Below are 15625 nucleotides of genomic sequence, written 5' to 3'. Positions count from 1 at the left end.
TGCCACACGGGACCCCTGCAGATAGTGCCACACACACCGTTTTGCAGCTATTGCCCGGATGCCCCCTAAAGAAATTAAAAAAAACGTACACTCACCTAACCCTGTTGCCGCAAAGAACGAAGCTCCACAGTCTTTTTAGTCCTGCATACCATGTGAATGGCAGAGCAGGGAGCAAGCTCCATTCTTTGCCATAGTATTCAATTGTATCTGTGGCCTGAGGACGCAGATACAATGGACTATGGCAGTCGCCAGTTCAAGTTGCTGGGACACGGTGTGGGACAGTAATTTGCCAGGCTAGTCCCTGTAAATTCGGGACCGTCTTGGTAAATTCGGGACTGTTGGCAACTATGCACTAGAACCATGGTTCTAGGTTTTATAGAGCCATAGATAGGGGCATCTGAATGGACCCCCTTCAGCCTCTCAGACTAAGGCTGGGTTCACACGACCTATTTTCAGACGTAAACGAGGCGTATTATGCCTCGTTTTTCGTCTGAAAATACGGCTCCAATACGTCGGCAAACATCTGCCCATTCATTTGAATGGGTTTGCCGACGTACTGTGCCGACGACCTGTCATTTACGCGTCGTCGTTTGACAGCTGTCAAACGACGACGCGTAAAATGACTGCCTTGTCAAAGAAGTGCAGGACACTTCTTTGAAACATAATTTGAGCCGTTTTTCATTAAATTCAATGAAGAACAGCTCAAGATTACGGGCGTCAATGATGCCTCGCAAAATGCGAGGAGAAGCATTTACGTCTGAAACAACGGATCTGTTTTCTCCTGAAAACAGTCTGTAATTTCAGATGTAAAAGGCAGCTATCGTGTGCACATACCCTAACTCCTCAGATAACAAACAGTTTCTGACTCTTCTCAGCTCATTTGCATATGCCTTTGGAGGTGATTTATTTTTATAGGTAAACAAGCGATTGGGGGGGCTGTGGGTATAGTGGTGAAAATGCTGGTGACAGGTTCCCTTTAGAATAGTCTATGCATTGAGATGAGATGCAGATTGAGAAACCATGCCTCAGCAGTTAGTTAGCAATATATATGTCTACTTCAACCTGCCACTAATTGGCTGAAGTTGTTACACCATGTGACCGCTGCAGCCAATCAGAGAAGAAGTGAGTTGTTGGCAACACAGCTTGCCTTTTATACATTTGTATGATCTCCTTGAACAGAATACCTCAAAGAAATGATGTGAAAGTATCCCACAATATTTGTGGAGATGCTGAATCCCAGTTAATTTAATTGGTTGACATGTATACTCAATATGAGTGTCAGAACATTTCCGCATCATGGCGAGCATGCTCGTCATGCTGATCACATGGGCACAGCAAGTGTGCCTGTGCAATCAGGAGCGAGGCAACGGCTGTAGTACACAGCCGTAACCCCCCCTCACATCGGAGATCAGATAAACCTTTGATCTCTGCAGTTAACCCCTTGAATGCCGTAATCAAAGCTGATTGTGACATTCAAAGAGAAAATGAGAAGGGGATACCCCCCTTTGATCCCATCACAGGGAATGCCTGTGATGCGATAGAGGGACATACCTTACATGGAGAGACAGCACAGGGTCCATTGAAGGAACCCCAGTACTGTCTGACCATATTTCCTGTTTTTAGGGCATACTTATGACACAGGCAGTTGTTAGGGCATACCTATCAGTACACAGGCTAATGTACTGCCATATAGATATATGCAAGTACATTAAAGTTTAAAAAAAAATCCAAAACAAAATTAAAAATCCCCCTCTGCGATTAAAAAAATAAAATGTAATAATTTAAAAAAATAATTACATTTTAAAAGAAAATCAGTAAAAAATACACACAAATATAATTTTTTTACAGTAAACTTTATTAAATAAAGTTCCAAAACATTAAATAATATACACATATTTGATATTGTCATTCGCGTAACCATCTGCATAACATGAAAACTGCAGCGAAACTACAGATTTTTGGGCAAAATAAAAATGAATACAAATTAAACAATAATGTAAATGTACCAAAAAAATAGCAGCTACATAAAGTACAACTCGTCTAGCAAAATAAAGTCTCATACAGCTACGTCAAACAAAGACTAAAAAAGTTATGAGCGCCAGGATGCAAAGAGGAAAACATTAAAAAAAAGTTTTGTCATCAAGGCCAAAATTGACCGCATCTTTAAGATGTAGCTCAGCGTCTGAGCATCTATAGAGACAGGCACGTGTCAGCTGTTGGTACTCTGCCTATACCCACGTACCTCTTATTATTTATACCTGCTCAGAACTGCCACGTCTTCCTTGGCTTCTGTACATTTGTGAAGGTGTTTATTTTGCTGGTTTCTTGCCTCAGCTGTTTTCTCTTGTCTGCCCTAACTTGTATCTGTCTATTGTGTTGCATTAACTCTGCCAGCTCTGACGTCGGATTTGCACACCTACGTATTGATTCAGGTGCCTGCTTTTGAAATACCATCTGCAAGCCATCAGCTGTTTCTATTAGAGACTACTCCAGGGACACGACCTGAGGATTCCCTGCAAAAAGTTTATATTCCTGTGAGAAGCATTTTAAGGGAAAAAAATCGAAAATCCCTTAACACTCTGCCACTGGTTTAGCCCTATGGCCTCATGCACATGACCGTAGTTTTGCGGCCACATACTATCCGCAATTATAGATATGGTTGGAAACATTCTATCCTATGGGCCAATTCACACGACCATGGTTTTGACGGTCCGTGCATTGTCCGGGAGCCCAGACCGAAAATAATAGGACAAGTAATTTTACAGTCCACTTGCGGTCCGGGCTCCTTGAAGTCATTGAACATCTTGTGTGTGCACGGTCCATGATTACGGACGGCACGCAGATGACACTCCTCGAGCCGTCCGTGTCATAATCACGGACCGTGCACACGGCTATGGTCTTAATAGTCTACACTTCTGGTCGTTTATACATTTTAATTAGAAAATCTCTCTAAAAATAATCACACCTTGTTAACTAATTGCCCAAGTTGCAGTCAACAATTGCCAGTATGCTTGACATTTTCTGTCGTAACAGAATTTGTACTTCACGTGTAGCTATTTGTTAATGCTACAAAATTGACTTTTCAAGAGCTGTTCTGTAATTACTTCTAAGTATATACTGTAGTTTTAACTTGTTCTGATATGAAAATATGATATTTATGGTTTACCTGGGAAAATGTTATTTGCATCTTTTTTCTGCAAAAAAATGCACCACTGTCAGTGCTAGTTAGTGGAAATATATTGATGAAATGTTTTGAGTAACTCTTAAAATAAACTCTTTAAAATACTGAAGGGATGTGTAAGGCTGTGTTCACACTGAGTTTTTTGCAGGAGGAAAATTCTGCCTCAAAATTCAATTTGGGATTTTGAGGCAGATTTTGTCCTCCCTGCACGGCATTTGCCGCGTTTTTCGCCCGTGGCCATTCAGTGCTACGGGCAAAAAACTCCCCGAAATACGCTCTCTCTGCCTCCCATTGATGTCAATGGGAGGTCAGAGGCGTTAACGCGCGAGGATAGGGCATGTCCCTTCTTTCTCGCGGGAGGAAACCGCCCCCGCCTCCCATTGAAATCAATGGGAGGCATTTCGGACGGTTTTTGACGAGTTTTGTGGAGTGGTTTCCGCTCCAAAAAGCTCATCAAAATACTCCGTGTGAACAGGCCCTAAAAGGCCGAAGTTTTTGCCAATATGCTCACCTGGCACATAATACATAATAAAAAAAACTAAATTGGCATATAAATTGAGCGATATTGTTTGTTCTAAGTTTTTTTTTCTTTGGGTTTCTGCTTAAGTGGATTTCTACCAAAAGTGTAGAATTTACCATATGTTCGTAAAATAGAGGTTAAAGCAGTAGCCAAAGTTTTGTAATTATGTTTCTTTTACTTCTAGTAATATTGTAATTTTTCTCTTTTCTTGCGGTGGAAATTTCTGCAAAAGTGACAAAAGGAAGTGCAGCCATATTAACATGGTTGTCACTACTCAGCAATTAATGGTAAAACTTTATTGATTGAACATGCTGACAAATTACACTTCATTATTTTAATTAAAAGGTAAGTCAAATGTCACAAAGACTATAGCTGCACTTCCCGTTGTCACTTTTCCAAAAATGTCCACCTCGTGAAAATAAAAATCGGTCATTATCGCTGCAAGTAAAGGAGATGCAATTAGCAAATATTGGGTGCTGCTCGAACATCTGATTTTCTAAAATATTTTGAGGGGAAATTCTATAAAGTATCCGTCAATTAAAAAAAAAGTGTACAGATGTAGCAGTTTAAACTTGACACTTAACCCCTTCAGGACACAGCCTGTTTTGGCCTTCAGGACACAGCCAATTTTTTCAAATCTGACATGTTTCACTTTATGTGGTAATAACTTCGGAATGCTTTTACCTATCCAAGCGATTCTGAGATTGTTTTCTCGTGACACATTGGACTTTGTTACTGGCAAAATTTGCTCGATACATTAAGTATTTAATTGTGAAAAACACCAAAAAACACCGAAAAATTGCAAAAATTAGCATTTTTCTAAATTTATATGTATCTGCTTGTAAGACAGATGGTAATACCACGCAAAATTGTTGCTAATTAACATCACCCATATGTCTACTTTAGATTGGCATTGTTTTTTGAACATCCTTTTATTTTTCTATGACATCACAAGGCTTAGAACTTTAGCAGCAATTTCTCACATTTTCAAGAAAATTTCAAAAGGCTATTTTTACAGGGACCAGTTCAGTTGTGAAGTGGAATTTAGGGCCTTATATATTAGAAACCCTCAATAAGTCACCCCATTTTAAAAACTTCACCCCTCAAAGTATTCAAAACAGCATTTAGAAAGTTTCTTAACCCTTTAGATGTTTCACAGGAATTAAGGCAAAGTAGATGTGAAATTTTCAAATTTCTTTTTTTTTTTGCAGAAATTCATTTTTCATCTATTTTTTTTGTAATGCAGAAAGTTTTACCAGAGAAACGCAACTCAATATCTATTGCCCAGATTCTGCAGTTTTTAGAAATACCCCACATGTGGCCCTAGTGCACTTATTGACTGCAGCACAGGCCTCAGAAACAAAGGAACACCTAGAGGATTTTGGGGCCTCCTTTTTTTATTAGAAAATATTTTAGGCACCATGTCGGGACTGAAAGGCTCTTGCGGAGCCAAAACAGTGGAAATCCCCCAAAAGTGACCCCATTTCGGAAACTATACCCCTTGAGGAAATTATCTAGGGGTATAGTGAGCATTTTGACCCCGCAGATTTTTTGGAGAAATTATTGGAAGTAGGCCGTGAAAATGAAAATCTACATTCTTTCAAAGAAAATGTAGGTTTAGCTAATTTTTTCTAATTTCCACAAGGACTAAAAGGAGAAATTGCACCACTACATTTGTAAAGCAATTTCTCCCAAGTAAAACAATACCCCACATGTGGTAATAAACAGCTGTTTGGACAAACGGCAGGGCTTAGAAGGGAAAGAGCGCAATTTGGCTTTTGCAGCTCAAATTTAGCAGGAATGGTTTGCGGAGACCACGTCGCATTTGCAAAGCCCCTAAGGGACCAAAACAGTGAAAACACCAAAAAAGTGACTCCATTTAGGAAACTACACCCCTTGAAGAATCCATCTAGGGGTGTAGTGAGCATTTTGAACCCACAGGGGTTTCATAGATTTTATTAGAATTGGGCAGTGAAAATAAAAAAAAATCCTTTTTCTTCAATAAGACGTAGTTTTAGCTGAAAATGTTTCATTTTCTCAACAAATAAATGAAATAAAGCACCACAACACTTGTAAAGCAACTTCTCCTGTGTATGGCAATACCACAAATGTGGTAATAAACGGCTGTTTGGGCACAGAGTAGGGCTCAGAAGGGAAGGAGCGCCATTTGGCTTTTGGAGTACAGATTTTGCTGGATTGGTTTCTGGGCGCTATGTCGCATTTGCAAGGTCCCTGTGGGACCAAAATAGTGGATCCCCCCCAGAAGTGACCCCATTTTGGAAACTACACCCCTCAAGGTATTCACTTAGGGGTGTAGTGAGCATATTTACACCACAGGTGATTGGCAGAAATTGGTGTGCACTCGATGTTGCAGACTGAAAATGGGATTTTTTTCTATAGATATGCCAATATGTGGCGCCCAGCTTGTGCCACTGGAGACACACACCCCAAAAATTGTTAAAAGGGTTCTCCCGGGTATGGCGATGCCATATATGTGGAAGTAAACTGCTGTTTGGGCACACTGTAGGGTTCAGAAGGGAGGTAGCACCATTTGGCTTTTGGAGCATGGATTTTGCTTGTAGTAGTTTTGTATTGAGTCTTACTGGTGTTTCCGTTTATAATGTGCGTGTACATGTAAGCCGGGCGGAGTATATAAGGGGCATAGTCAGGTGGTATAATAATAGGGTAAACAAAAACAATAAAATGATCCATAGATGTGTGTTACGCTGTGACACAATCCTTTCTGCACAGGCCGGTGTCGCACTGATATATGGCGTCCTTTCTTATGCCCCTTTTGGTCCACACTCCGCACCTTTGCAGTTTGAGGAATTTTGCTGAGAAGTGTTTTCCTGGTGTAATACGGGCACCGTCGCTTCCAGTAGATATGTTTGGACCCTCCCCTTCCTAGTTCCCTAATTTTAGGGGCCTTGATAATTCGCCACTTGAAACAGAAGAAATGTTCCCCTCGGGCCGGCACAACTGCATATTTTTATTTCCCGGCTTATTGGAGCCTTAACTAATTTTATTTTTTCATAGACGTAGTGGTATGAGGGCTGTTTTTTTGCGGGACGAGCTGTAGTTTTTATAGGTACCATTTTTGGATACATGCGACTTTTTGATCACTTTTTATTTCAATTTTTGGAAGACAAAGTGACCAAAAAATAGCAATTATGTCAGTATTTTTTAGTTTTTTTTTTACGGCGTTCACTGTGCGGAATAAATAACATAATATTTTTATAGCTAAGGTCGTTACGGTCGCAGCGATACCAAATATGTATGGCTTTATTATTTTTTTCAATAATAAATGACTTGATAAAGGAAAAAGGGCGATTGTGTTTTGTGTTATTATTTGAAACTTTTATTGTATTTTTACAACTTTTATTTTGACTTTTTTTACACTTTTTTTTTTTACACTTTTCTTTAGTCCCACTAGGGGACTTGAAGGTCCAACTGTTTGTTTGATGTTCTAATACATTGCACTACCCATGTAGTGCAATGTATTAGAACTGTCAGTTGTTAACTGACAGCAAGCCGATCAGGCTCCGCCTCCGGGCGGGGCCTAATCAGCTAACGTAATGGCAGATAGGAAGCCTTTGTTAGGCTTCCGGTTGCCATAGCAATCCCCCCCGCAACAATCGGCCCCCGCAATCGCGTAGCGGGGTGCCGATGTTGCTATAACAACTTAAATGCGGCGGTCACTATTGACTGCCACAATTTAAGGGGTTAATCGGTTCGGATCACCGCTGTGATCCAACCCGATGTTTTCCCCCAGTACTAAGGCTGCTAGTAGCAGCCTGTACTGGGAGATGCCGGGCTGCGGGGAGCGTCTGTGTGCTCTGTTAGGAGCACACGTGGATTAACGGGCTGAAGGCACAACGACCAGCTTTGTAGCCCGTTAATCTACGTAGGGTAGTCGTGAAGGGGTTAAAGAGGCTCTGTCTCCAGATTTTGCAACCCCTATCTCCTATTGCAGCAGATCGGCGCTGCAATGTAGATAAGAGTAAAGTTGTTTTTTTTTTTTAAAACGAGCATTTTTGGCCAAGTTATGACCATTTTTATATTTATGCAAATGAGGCTTTCTAAAGTACAACTGGGTGTGTTTAAAGTAAAAGTACAACTGGGCGTGTATTATGTGCGCACATCTGGGCGTTTTTACTTCTTTTACTAGCTGGGCGTTGTGAATAGAAGTTTATGATGCTGACGAATCGGCATCATCCACTTCTCTTCGTTACCACCCAGCTTCTGGCAGTGGCAGTGCACAGACTCACTGGCTAACGTTTCTCTCTTCTTCCACCTATCGTAATGCAGTGGCCTGAGGAAAACATCCTTTCCCATGAGACTGCGTCTCTGTAGTGACTACAGGCCGGTGTATTAGGGTTTGCTCGCTCTAACATCATCTCTGACCGGCACAAAGCTGCTTCTACTCATTTTATCTAGGATGTTCAGGTGCTGGAGTCCAGGTTCGCCACAACCTCCCTTTCTTTTCCTTTGCTGTGTTTGTCTCCCATCCTATCTTTCCTTCCCTCATTGTGTCTATTGTGAGTGGTCTTTGCTTCCTGTGATTGCACATACATGTTCTTACCATTGCATTTTAGGAGGTCTGGGGGGCTGGATTGGTGTATTTTCTTTTCTTTTTGTTACTATGCTCATTCCCTTTTAGCTTCCTTAGACAGCTGTGATTGTATTTTGCGCTTGTTATGGCTTGTGAAGTTCACTCTCCTGTTTGGGCTGCCACCTTATTGTCATGTTCTTTGTATTATGGGGACACATTTTTCCCGACTGTGTGTGTAATTGTTTGTATTAAAATCAATAAAAATTGTGAATATGAAAAAAAATAAAAATAATCTACAACAGCAAAATCATAATATATGTCAATCAACAAGTGTGGTATATAACCATGAATATCACAAGTATATGTCATATGGCCCTCAATGTACCACTGGGCGTTTTTACTTCTTTTACTAGCTGGGCGTTGTGAATAGAAGTTTATGATGCTGACGAATCGGCATCATCCACTTCTCTTCGTTACCACCCAGCTTCTGGCAGTGGCAGTGCACAGACACACAGCATGTTCTCGAGAGATCACGCTGTGACGTCACTTCCTGCCCCGGGTCCTGCATCGTGTCGGACGAGCGAGGACACATCGGCACCAGAGGCTACAGTTGATTCTGCAGCAGCATCAGCGTTTGCAGGTAAGTCGATGTAGCTACTTACCTGCAAACGCCGATGCTGCTGCAGAATCAAATGTAGCCTCTGGTGCCCATGTGTCCTCGCTCGTCCGACACGATGCAGGACCCGGGGCAGGAAGTGACGTCACAGCGTGATCTCTCGAGAACATGCTGTGTGTCTGTGCACTGCCACTGCCAGAAGCTGGGTGGTAACGAAGAGAAGTGGATGATGCCGATTCGTCAGCATCATAAACTTCTATTCACAACGCCCAGCTAGTAAAAGAAGTAAAAACGCCCAGATGTACATACACAATACACGCCCAGTTATACTTTAACTTTAAACACGCCCAGTTGTACTTTAGAAAGCCTCATTTGCATAAATATAAAAATGGTCATAACTTGGCCAAAAATGCTCGTTTTAAAAAAAAAAAAAAAGTTACTCTTATCTACATTGCAGCGCCGATCTGCTGCAATACGAGATAGGGGTTGCAAAATCTGGTGACAGAGCCTCTTTAACGTGTGGCAAGAAACTTTGGCTTGACTTTTTCAATGGCTTTTGTTTTGTTAAATAATACATGATCACGGGGCTGCAAGTTATCAGTCTCAAGTTAAGGATTGCACATCTGTATAATTTTAGTATCCTGCGTATGTAATCCGTCAAATCAATGCTAAAAGTATACTTCTGTCATATTTTCCCCTATGGAAATCGCATATTTAGGTAACTTATACAAGCCTTTTTTTAGAAAATACTATGACGTGACAGCATCCAGATGGCACTCTTGTTATTTTCTGCTCTTAGTGGAATATGTACCTTTTGTATAACAAATACTAATGCAGATAAAAAATGACGCAGTAACCAATAGCAACCAATTAAATTACAGCTTCCAGGTAAGATGAATAGTAATCTAATGGGTTGCCTTGAAAAACGGTTTCACTTTTTGTGCACTACTTCTAATGCATGAGGCCCTGGGTATTCTAAATAGGAACGGCAGCAGTTATTTAATTATTTACCATTAAAGTAATGTAGAGAACAAAGGGTTAATATAACAGAATACTTCAGTACTATTCTGTTCTCACTTAGAATACAGTAAACACATTTGAACCTATACACAGCAGTACTGATATGTAGTCTGAGCGACCGAAAAATGAAAGGAAGCAGCCAGCCCCTCCCTCTTTCCTGGCAGAAATGGGTCCTCTTCTCCCTCTCTGCATTGTACAACCGCCTCCTCTCACCTCATCGGGAGAGTAGATGATGTCAGCCCCGATAAAAGCAGTGTGCTGTTGGATCTGTGTCCGAGTCCGCTATGTACAGGTGTTGCACCGACTCAACACCAGCAAAATGATGCAATATTTAAAAAAAAGACTATTTAGAAAGCTGCTCAATTTAGCCTGTAGGTAGCAAATCAACAGTAAAAAAAAAAAGTGCAAAGCAGTCTATAGCCTTTAAGAAATATCACCATATAATTAATACATAGAAAATAACTATCACATAGGACAAAATAAATTATTGTAAAATAATATTTTACAAAAAATATCAAATCCTCCCTTCATTTTCATGATAGATCCTTTTTATTCTAAATCGATGATTTTGCAGTTTTCTTATATTTTATTATTATTAACCTATTCTTTTTGTCATTGTTCAAGGTGGAATCAACACAAAGTATGATTAGGATTTTGGGCCTTTCAGCTACACTACCCAACTACTTAGATGTTGCTACATTTCTTCATGTCAATCCTTATATTGGCCTTTTCTACTTTGATGGACGGTTCCGACCTGTTCCTCTTGGACAGACGTTTATTGGAATAAAGTCAACTAACAAGGCAAGTATAAATGTTGGGTTATTCAGCAGAAAATTAGTTTTTGATTTGCACTACCTATTTTTGCAGATAAATATTTGTTGTCCTGAAATTGGTCCACAACCGCAATTAGAAAAAATGTGGAAAAACGTAAAAAAAATTTCACTAAAAGCTCATTTAATAAGCATATGTTACCAATATGACCAGTAATATTAAATATTCCTTTTACTGTACCTTTAACCTATCTGTACAATGCATTTGACAATTTCATTTATGGTATTGTCCAGCTTACTATGTTCAACACCTTGGAGTCACAGCCAATAATTTTATTTTGTTTATTGTTGCATTCCAAGAGCCATAATTTTTTTTATTTTTCCACCAATATAGCCGTACAAGATGCGGATCGAGTTGTATTTTATGGTATTGTACCATATAATGTACTGGGACTGAAGAAAAGTTATTCTTGGGGTAAAATGGGAAAAAACAGCGACTTCGCCTGTGTTCTTTGGGTTTTGTTTTCACTGCGTTCATTGTAGCTCATGATGTACTACTTTCATAAAGAAAAAAATAATTGTTTTGTGTCTCCATACTATTAGAGCTATATATTTTTTATTTTATAGACACCCTGCGATTTTGTAGTTTGGGGGGGGGGGTTGATATAGGAAAAGAGGGATGATAACGACTCAGATTCCACAGCCGCTATTGATCGTGGCATCTGAGGAGTTAAAATGCCTATCCCATGTTGAGGTAGGGCATATCTGATGTAACTGAACATTGAATGTTGCTAAGGGGTTAAAGAAAGAAGATACAAGATTTTTTTTAATGATTGTCATGGTACTAAAAACTGCAATCGCGTTTAGTCAAGTACAACTTGTTCTGCAAAAATAAGACATCATATAGTTAAATAGACCTAAAAATAACAAAATTCCAAGCTCTGGATGGACGAGTAAAACGGAAAAATAGTTTTGTTGTAAAGGCTAACATTAAAGTGTGACTCCAGTTATTGGCATGTCTATGTACCAAACAGAAGTTTGAATGTGCCGCAGGAAATCACAGCTGTGAAATGAATAATAATAGAATCTTTGCATGCCGCAAACCATAAGATAACTAATGGTACATTTTTCCTGTGGCACTAAGGGCCGGTTCACATCAGCGTTCGCTTTCCGTTGAGGGGGTTACGACTGAGGTTTCCGTCCTGGAATCCCGTAACAGAAAGTCAAACGGAAACCACAGCTTCCGTTTGTATCACCATTGATATCAATGGTGACGGAAACACTGCTAATGGTTCCGGTGGCAGGTTTCCATTTTTCCACGGAATCAATAGCGCAGTCGACTGCGCTATTGATTCTGTCGGAAAAACGTAAACCTGCCGAAACGGTGACAAACGGAAACCATTAGCATTGACCCCATTTTGGAAACTACACCCCTCAATGCATTCACCTAGAAATTAGTGTGCACTCCATGTTGCAGAGTGAAAATGTGATTTTTTTTTTCCATAGATATGCTAATATATGGTGCCCAGCTTGTTTCACCATAACTAGACAACTCCCTAATTATTATGCTGTGTTTCCCGATTTTAGAGACGACCTACATGTGACCCTAATCTTTTGCCTGGACATTCGACCAGGCTCAGGAGTGAAAGCGTACCATGTAAAATTGAGGCCTAATTTGGCAATTTACAAAGTATTGGTTGAAAATTGCAGGGCTCAGATGTGAAATAATAAAAAGAAACCCCTGAGAAGTGACCCCCATTTTTGAAACTACACCCCTCAAGGCATTTATTAAGGGGTTTAGGGAGCATTTTCACCCCACAGGTCTTTTCCATAAATGAATGCGCTGTGGATGGTGCAAATTAAAAATTTATATTTGTCCCTAGATATGCCATTTCAGTGGCAAATATGTTGTGGCCAGCTTATGCCACTGGAGACACAAACCCCAAAAATTGTTAAAAGGGTTCTCCTGGGTATGGCGATGCCATATATGTGGAAGTATACTGCTGTTTGGGCACACTGTAGGGTTCAGAGCGGAGGGAGCGCCATTTGGCTTTTGGAGGGCGGATTTTGCTTGGTAGTAGTTTTGTTTGAGCATTGCTGGTGTTTCCGTTTATAATGTGGGGGTACATGTAAGCTGGTCAGAGTATATCAGGGGCATAGTCAGGTGGTATAATAATGGGGTAAAAAAACAATAAGATAATTCATAGATGTGTGTTACGCTGTGACACAATCCTTTCTGCACAGGCCAGTGTCGCACTAATAAGTGTCCTTCCTTACCTGTGTTTTGGTCCACACTCAGCACCTTTGCAGTTTGGGGAATTTTGCTGCGAAGTGTTGTCCTTTTATAATACGCGCTCCCTCGCTTCTAGCAGATATGTTTGGGCCCTCCCCTTCCTGGTTCCCTAATTCTAGGGCCTTGATAAATCGCCGGCACAACTGCATATTTTTTATTTCCTGACTTATTGGAGCCATAACTAATTGTATTTTTTCATAGACGTAGTGGTATGAGGGCTGTTTTTTTGCGGGATGAGCTGTAGTTATTATCGGTACTATTTTGGGGTACATGCAACTTTTTGATCACTTTTTATCCTAGTTTTTTGAGTAACCAAAAAAACGCAATTCTGGCATAGTTTTTTTTAAGGTTTTTTTTATGCAGCGTTCACCATGCGTTTAAATAAATTACATGTTAACTTTATTCTGCGGGTCAGTACGATTCCGGCGATACCTAATTTATAGAACTTTTTCATGTCTTACAAGGTTTTGCACAATAAAATTACTTTTGTAAAAATAATGTATTTTTTGTGTCGCCAGGTTGTGAGAACCATAACGTTTTAACGTTTTCATCTACGGAGCTGTATGAGAGCTTGTTTTTTGCAAGACAAGCTATAGTTTATAAAGGCACCATTTTTGGATACGTGCGACTTTTTGATCACTTTTTATTCCAATATTTGTAGGACAAAGTGACCAAAAAACGGAAATTCTGGTATGGTTTTTTCCGGGTGTTTTTTACTCTGTTCATCGCGTGCAATAAATATACGATTTTTATAGCTCCGGCCGTTACGGTAGCGGCGATACCAAATACTTATGGTTTATTTTTTCAATAATAAAGGACTTGATAAGGGAACAGGGGTTTTATTTTATTACTTGCAACTTTTATTATGTTTTCAAGCTTTTTTTTTCACTTTTTTTTACACTTTTTACACTTTTTGACACTTTTTTTCAAGTCCCACTAGGGGGCTTGAAGGTCCAACTGTCTGATTTTTTTGTTTTTTTTTCATTGCACTACCTACGTAGTGCAATGTATTCGATCTGTCAGTTATTCACTGACAGCAAGCAAATTAGGCATCGGCTTCCGTAGTAGCAGAGCAGGAGACCATTGTTTCTCCTGTTGCCATAGCAGCAGTCGGCAGCTCTGATAGCATGTCAGGGCTGGCGATCTGCTAGCAACCGCTAATATGCAGCGATCGCTTTCGATCGCTGCATCAAAGGGGTTAATGGCAGGGATCAGAGTTAGCTCTGGTTCCTGCCGTTACAGGTGGATGTCAGCTGTAACATACAGCTGACATCCCCCGCTGATGACGTCGGCTCAGCTCCTGAGCCGGCACCATCTTACCAACGGCTATGGAAGCCGTTCTGGCTCTGCCGCCCGGCGTGTCCTGAACGGTTTCCATGCTAGGCAGGCCAGGAGACCAGTATTAGGCCTCCGGTTGCCATTGCAGCCACCGGAACCCCGGCAATTTCATTGCTGGGGTTCCGATGAGCTGCAAACACCTTAAATGCAGCGATCACGTTTGAGTGCTGCATTTAGGGGGTTAATGGCGGGGATCTCCGATAATTTCGGTCCCTGTCATTACAGCCGGATGTCAGCTGCAAGATACCGGTGACTTCCGGCGATGATGGCATCGGCTCAGCTTCTGAGCCGGTGCCAAGAATTTGGCGTATGGATATGGCAAAATGTGGGAAGCACTAGCTTTCCATGATGTATCCATACGGCATTTCCTTATATCTTCCAAATTCACCATTGTCAATTATAATGGCCAAGAAATTGATCACTACCTTATTTCAGAAGAACAGTTTCAGGGTATGTTCAATAGAAAAAGTAATTCTTCAACTGGGCACACATCACCCTAATGGCTTCAACTTAAAAAGTGATTTAATGCATTTTTATATTTTGCAATTGTGCCTCTATTATTTACAGCCCTAATTGTAAGGTTTTTTTTTGTTTTTTTGTAGATTTTGCTGTTTCGGTGTTGTGCATCTGGAGTGTTCTTAACCCCTTCCCGACATTTGACGTACATGTACGTCATGGAAAGCATTGACTTCCCGCAAAATGCCGTACATTTACGTCAAATGTTTGGCACCGGCTCAGAAGCTGAGTCGGTGCCATCATCGTCGGATCTCAGCTGTAACGGCGGGGACCGAAATTAGCTTTGATCCCCGCCATTAACCCCTTAAGTGCAGCGCTCAAACGCGATCGCTGCACTTAAGGTGTTTGCAGCTCATCGGAACCCCAGCAATGAAATTGCCGGGGTTCCGGTGGCTGCAATGGCAACCGGAGGCCTAATACTGGCCTCCCGGTCTGCCTAGCACCGAAGCCGGTCAAGATCCGCCCGGCGGCGGAGCCTGATCGGCTTCCGTAGCTGCCGGCAAGATGGCGCCGGGTCAGGAGCTGATCCGGCGTCATCAGCGGTGGAAGTCAGCTGTACTGTACAGCTGACATCCACCTGTAACGGCAGGAACCGGAGCTAGCTCCAATCCCTGCCATTAACCCCTTCGATGCAGCAATCGAAAGCGATTGCTATCGTAGCGGTTACTAGCAGATCGCCAGCCCTGAGAGGCAATCGGGACTGGCGACTGCTGTTATGGCAACAGGAGACACAATGGTCTCCTGCTCTGCCATTACGGAAGCCGATTTAGGCCCCGCCGGGAGGCGAAGCCTGATCGGCTTGCTGCCAGTGAATGACTG

General features: G+C 41.2%; 1 protein-coding gene across 4 annotated transcripts in view; it reads left to right on the top strand.

Annotated features, from left to right (window-relative positions):
- Positions 1–15625, top strand: part of ASCC3 (activating signal cointegrator 1 complex subunit 3) — a 630293-nt gene that overhangs the window by 279078 nt on the left and 335590 nt on the right. For all 4 annotated transcript variants that reach the window (XM_075862208.1, XM_075862206.1, XM_075862205.1 and 1 more), the window contains one exon: positions 10514–10690. In XM_075862208.1, coding sequence (XP_075718323.1) covers positions 10514–10690 — 177 coding nt within the window. The remainder of the gene's footprint in view (positions 1–10513; positions 10691–15625) is intronic.

The sequence above is a fragment of the Rhinoderma darwinii genome, chromosome 4, assembly GCF_050947455.1.
Source record: "Rhinoderma darwinii isolate aRhiDar2 chromosome 4, aRhiDar2.hap1, whole genome shotgun sequence".
Lineage (NCBI taxonomy): Eukaryota > Metazoa > Chordata > Amphibia > Anura > Rhinodermatidae > Rhinoderma > Rhinoderma darwinii.
This window is presented reverse-complemented; position numbering and strand designations above follow the sequence as displayed.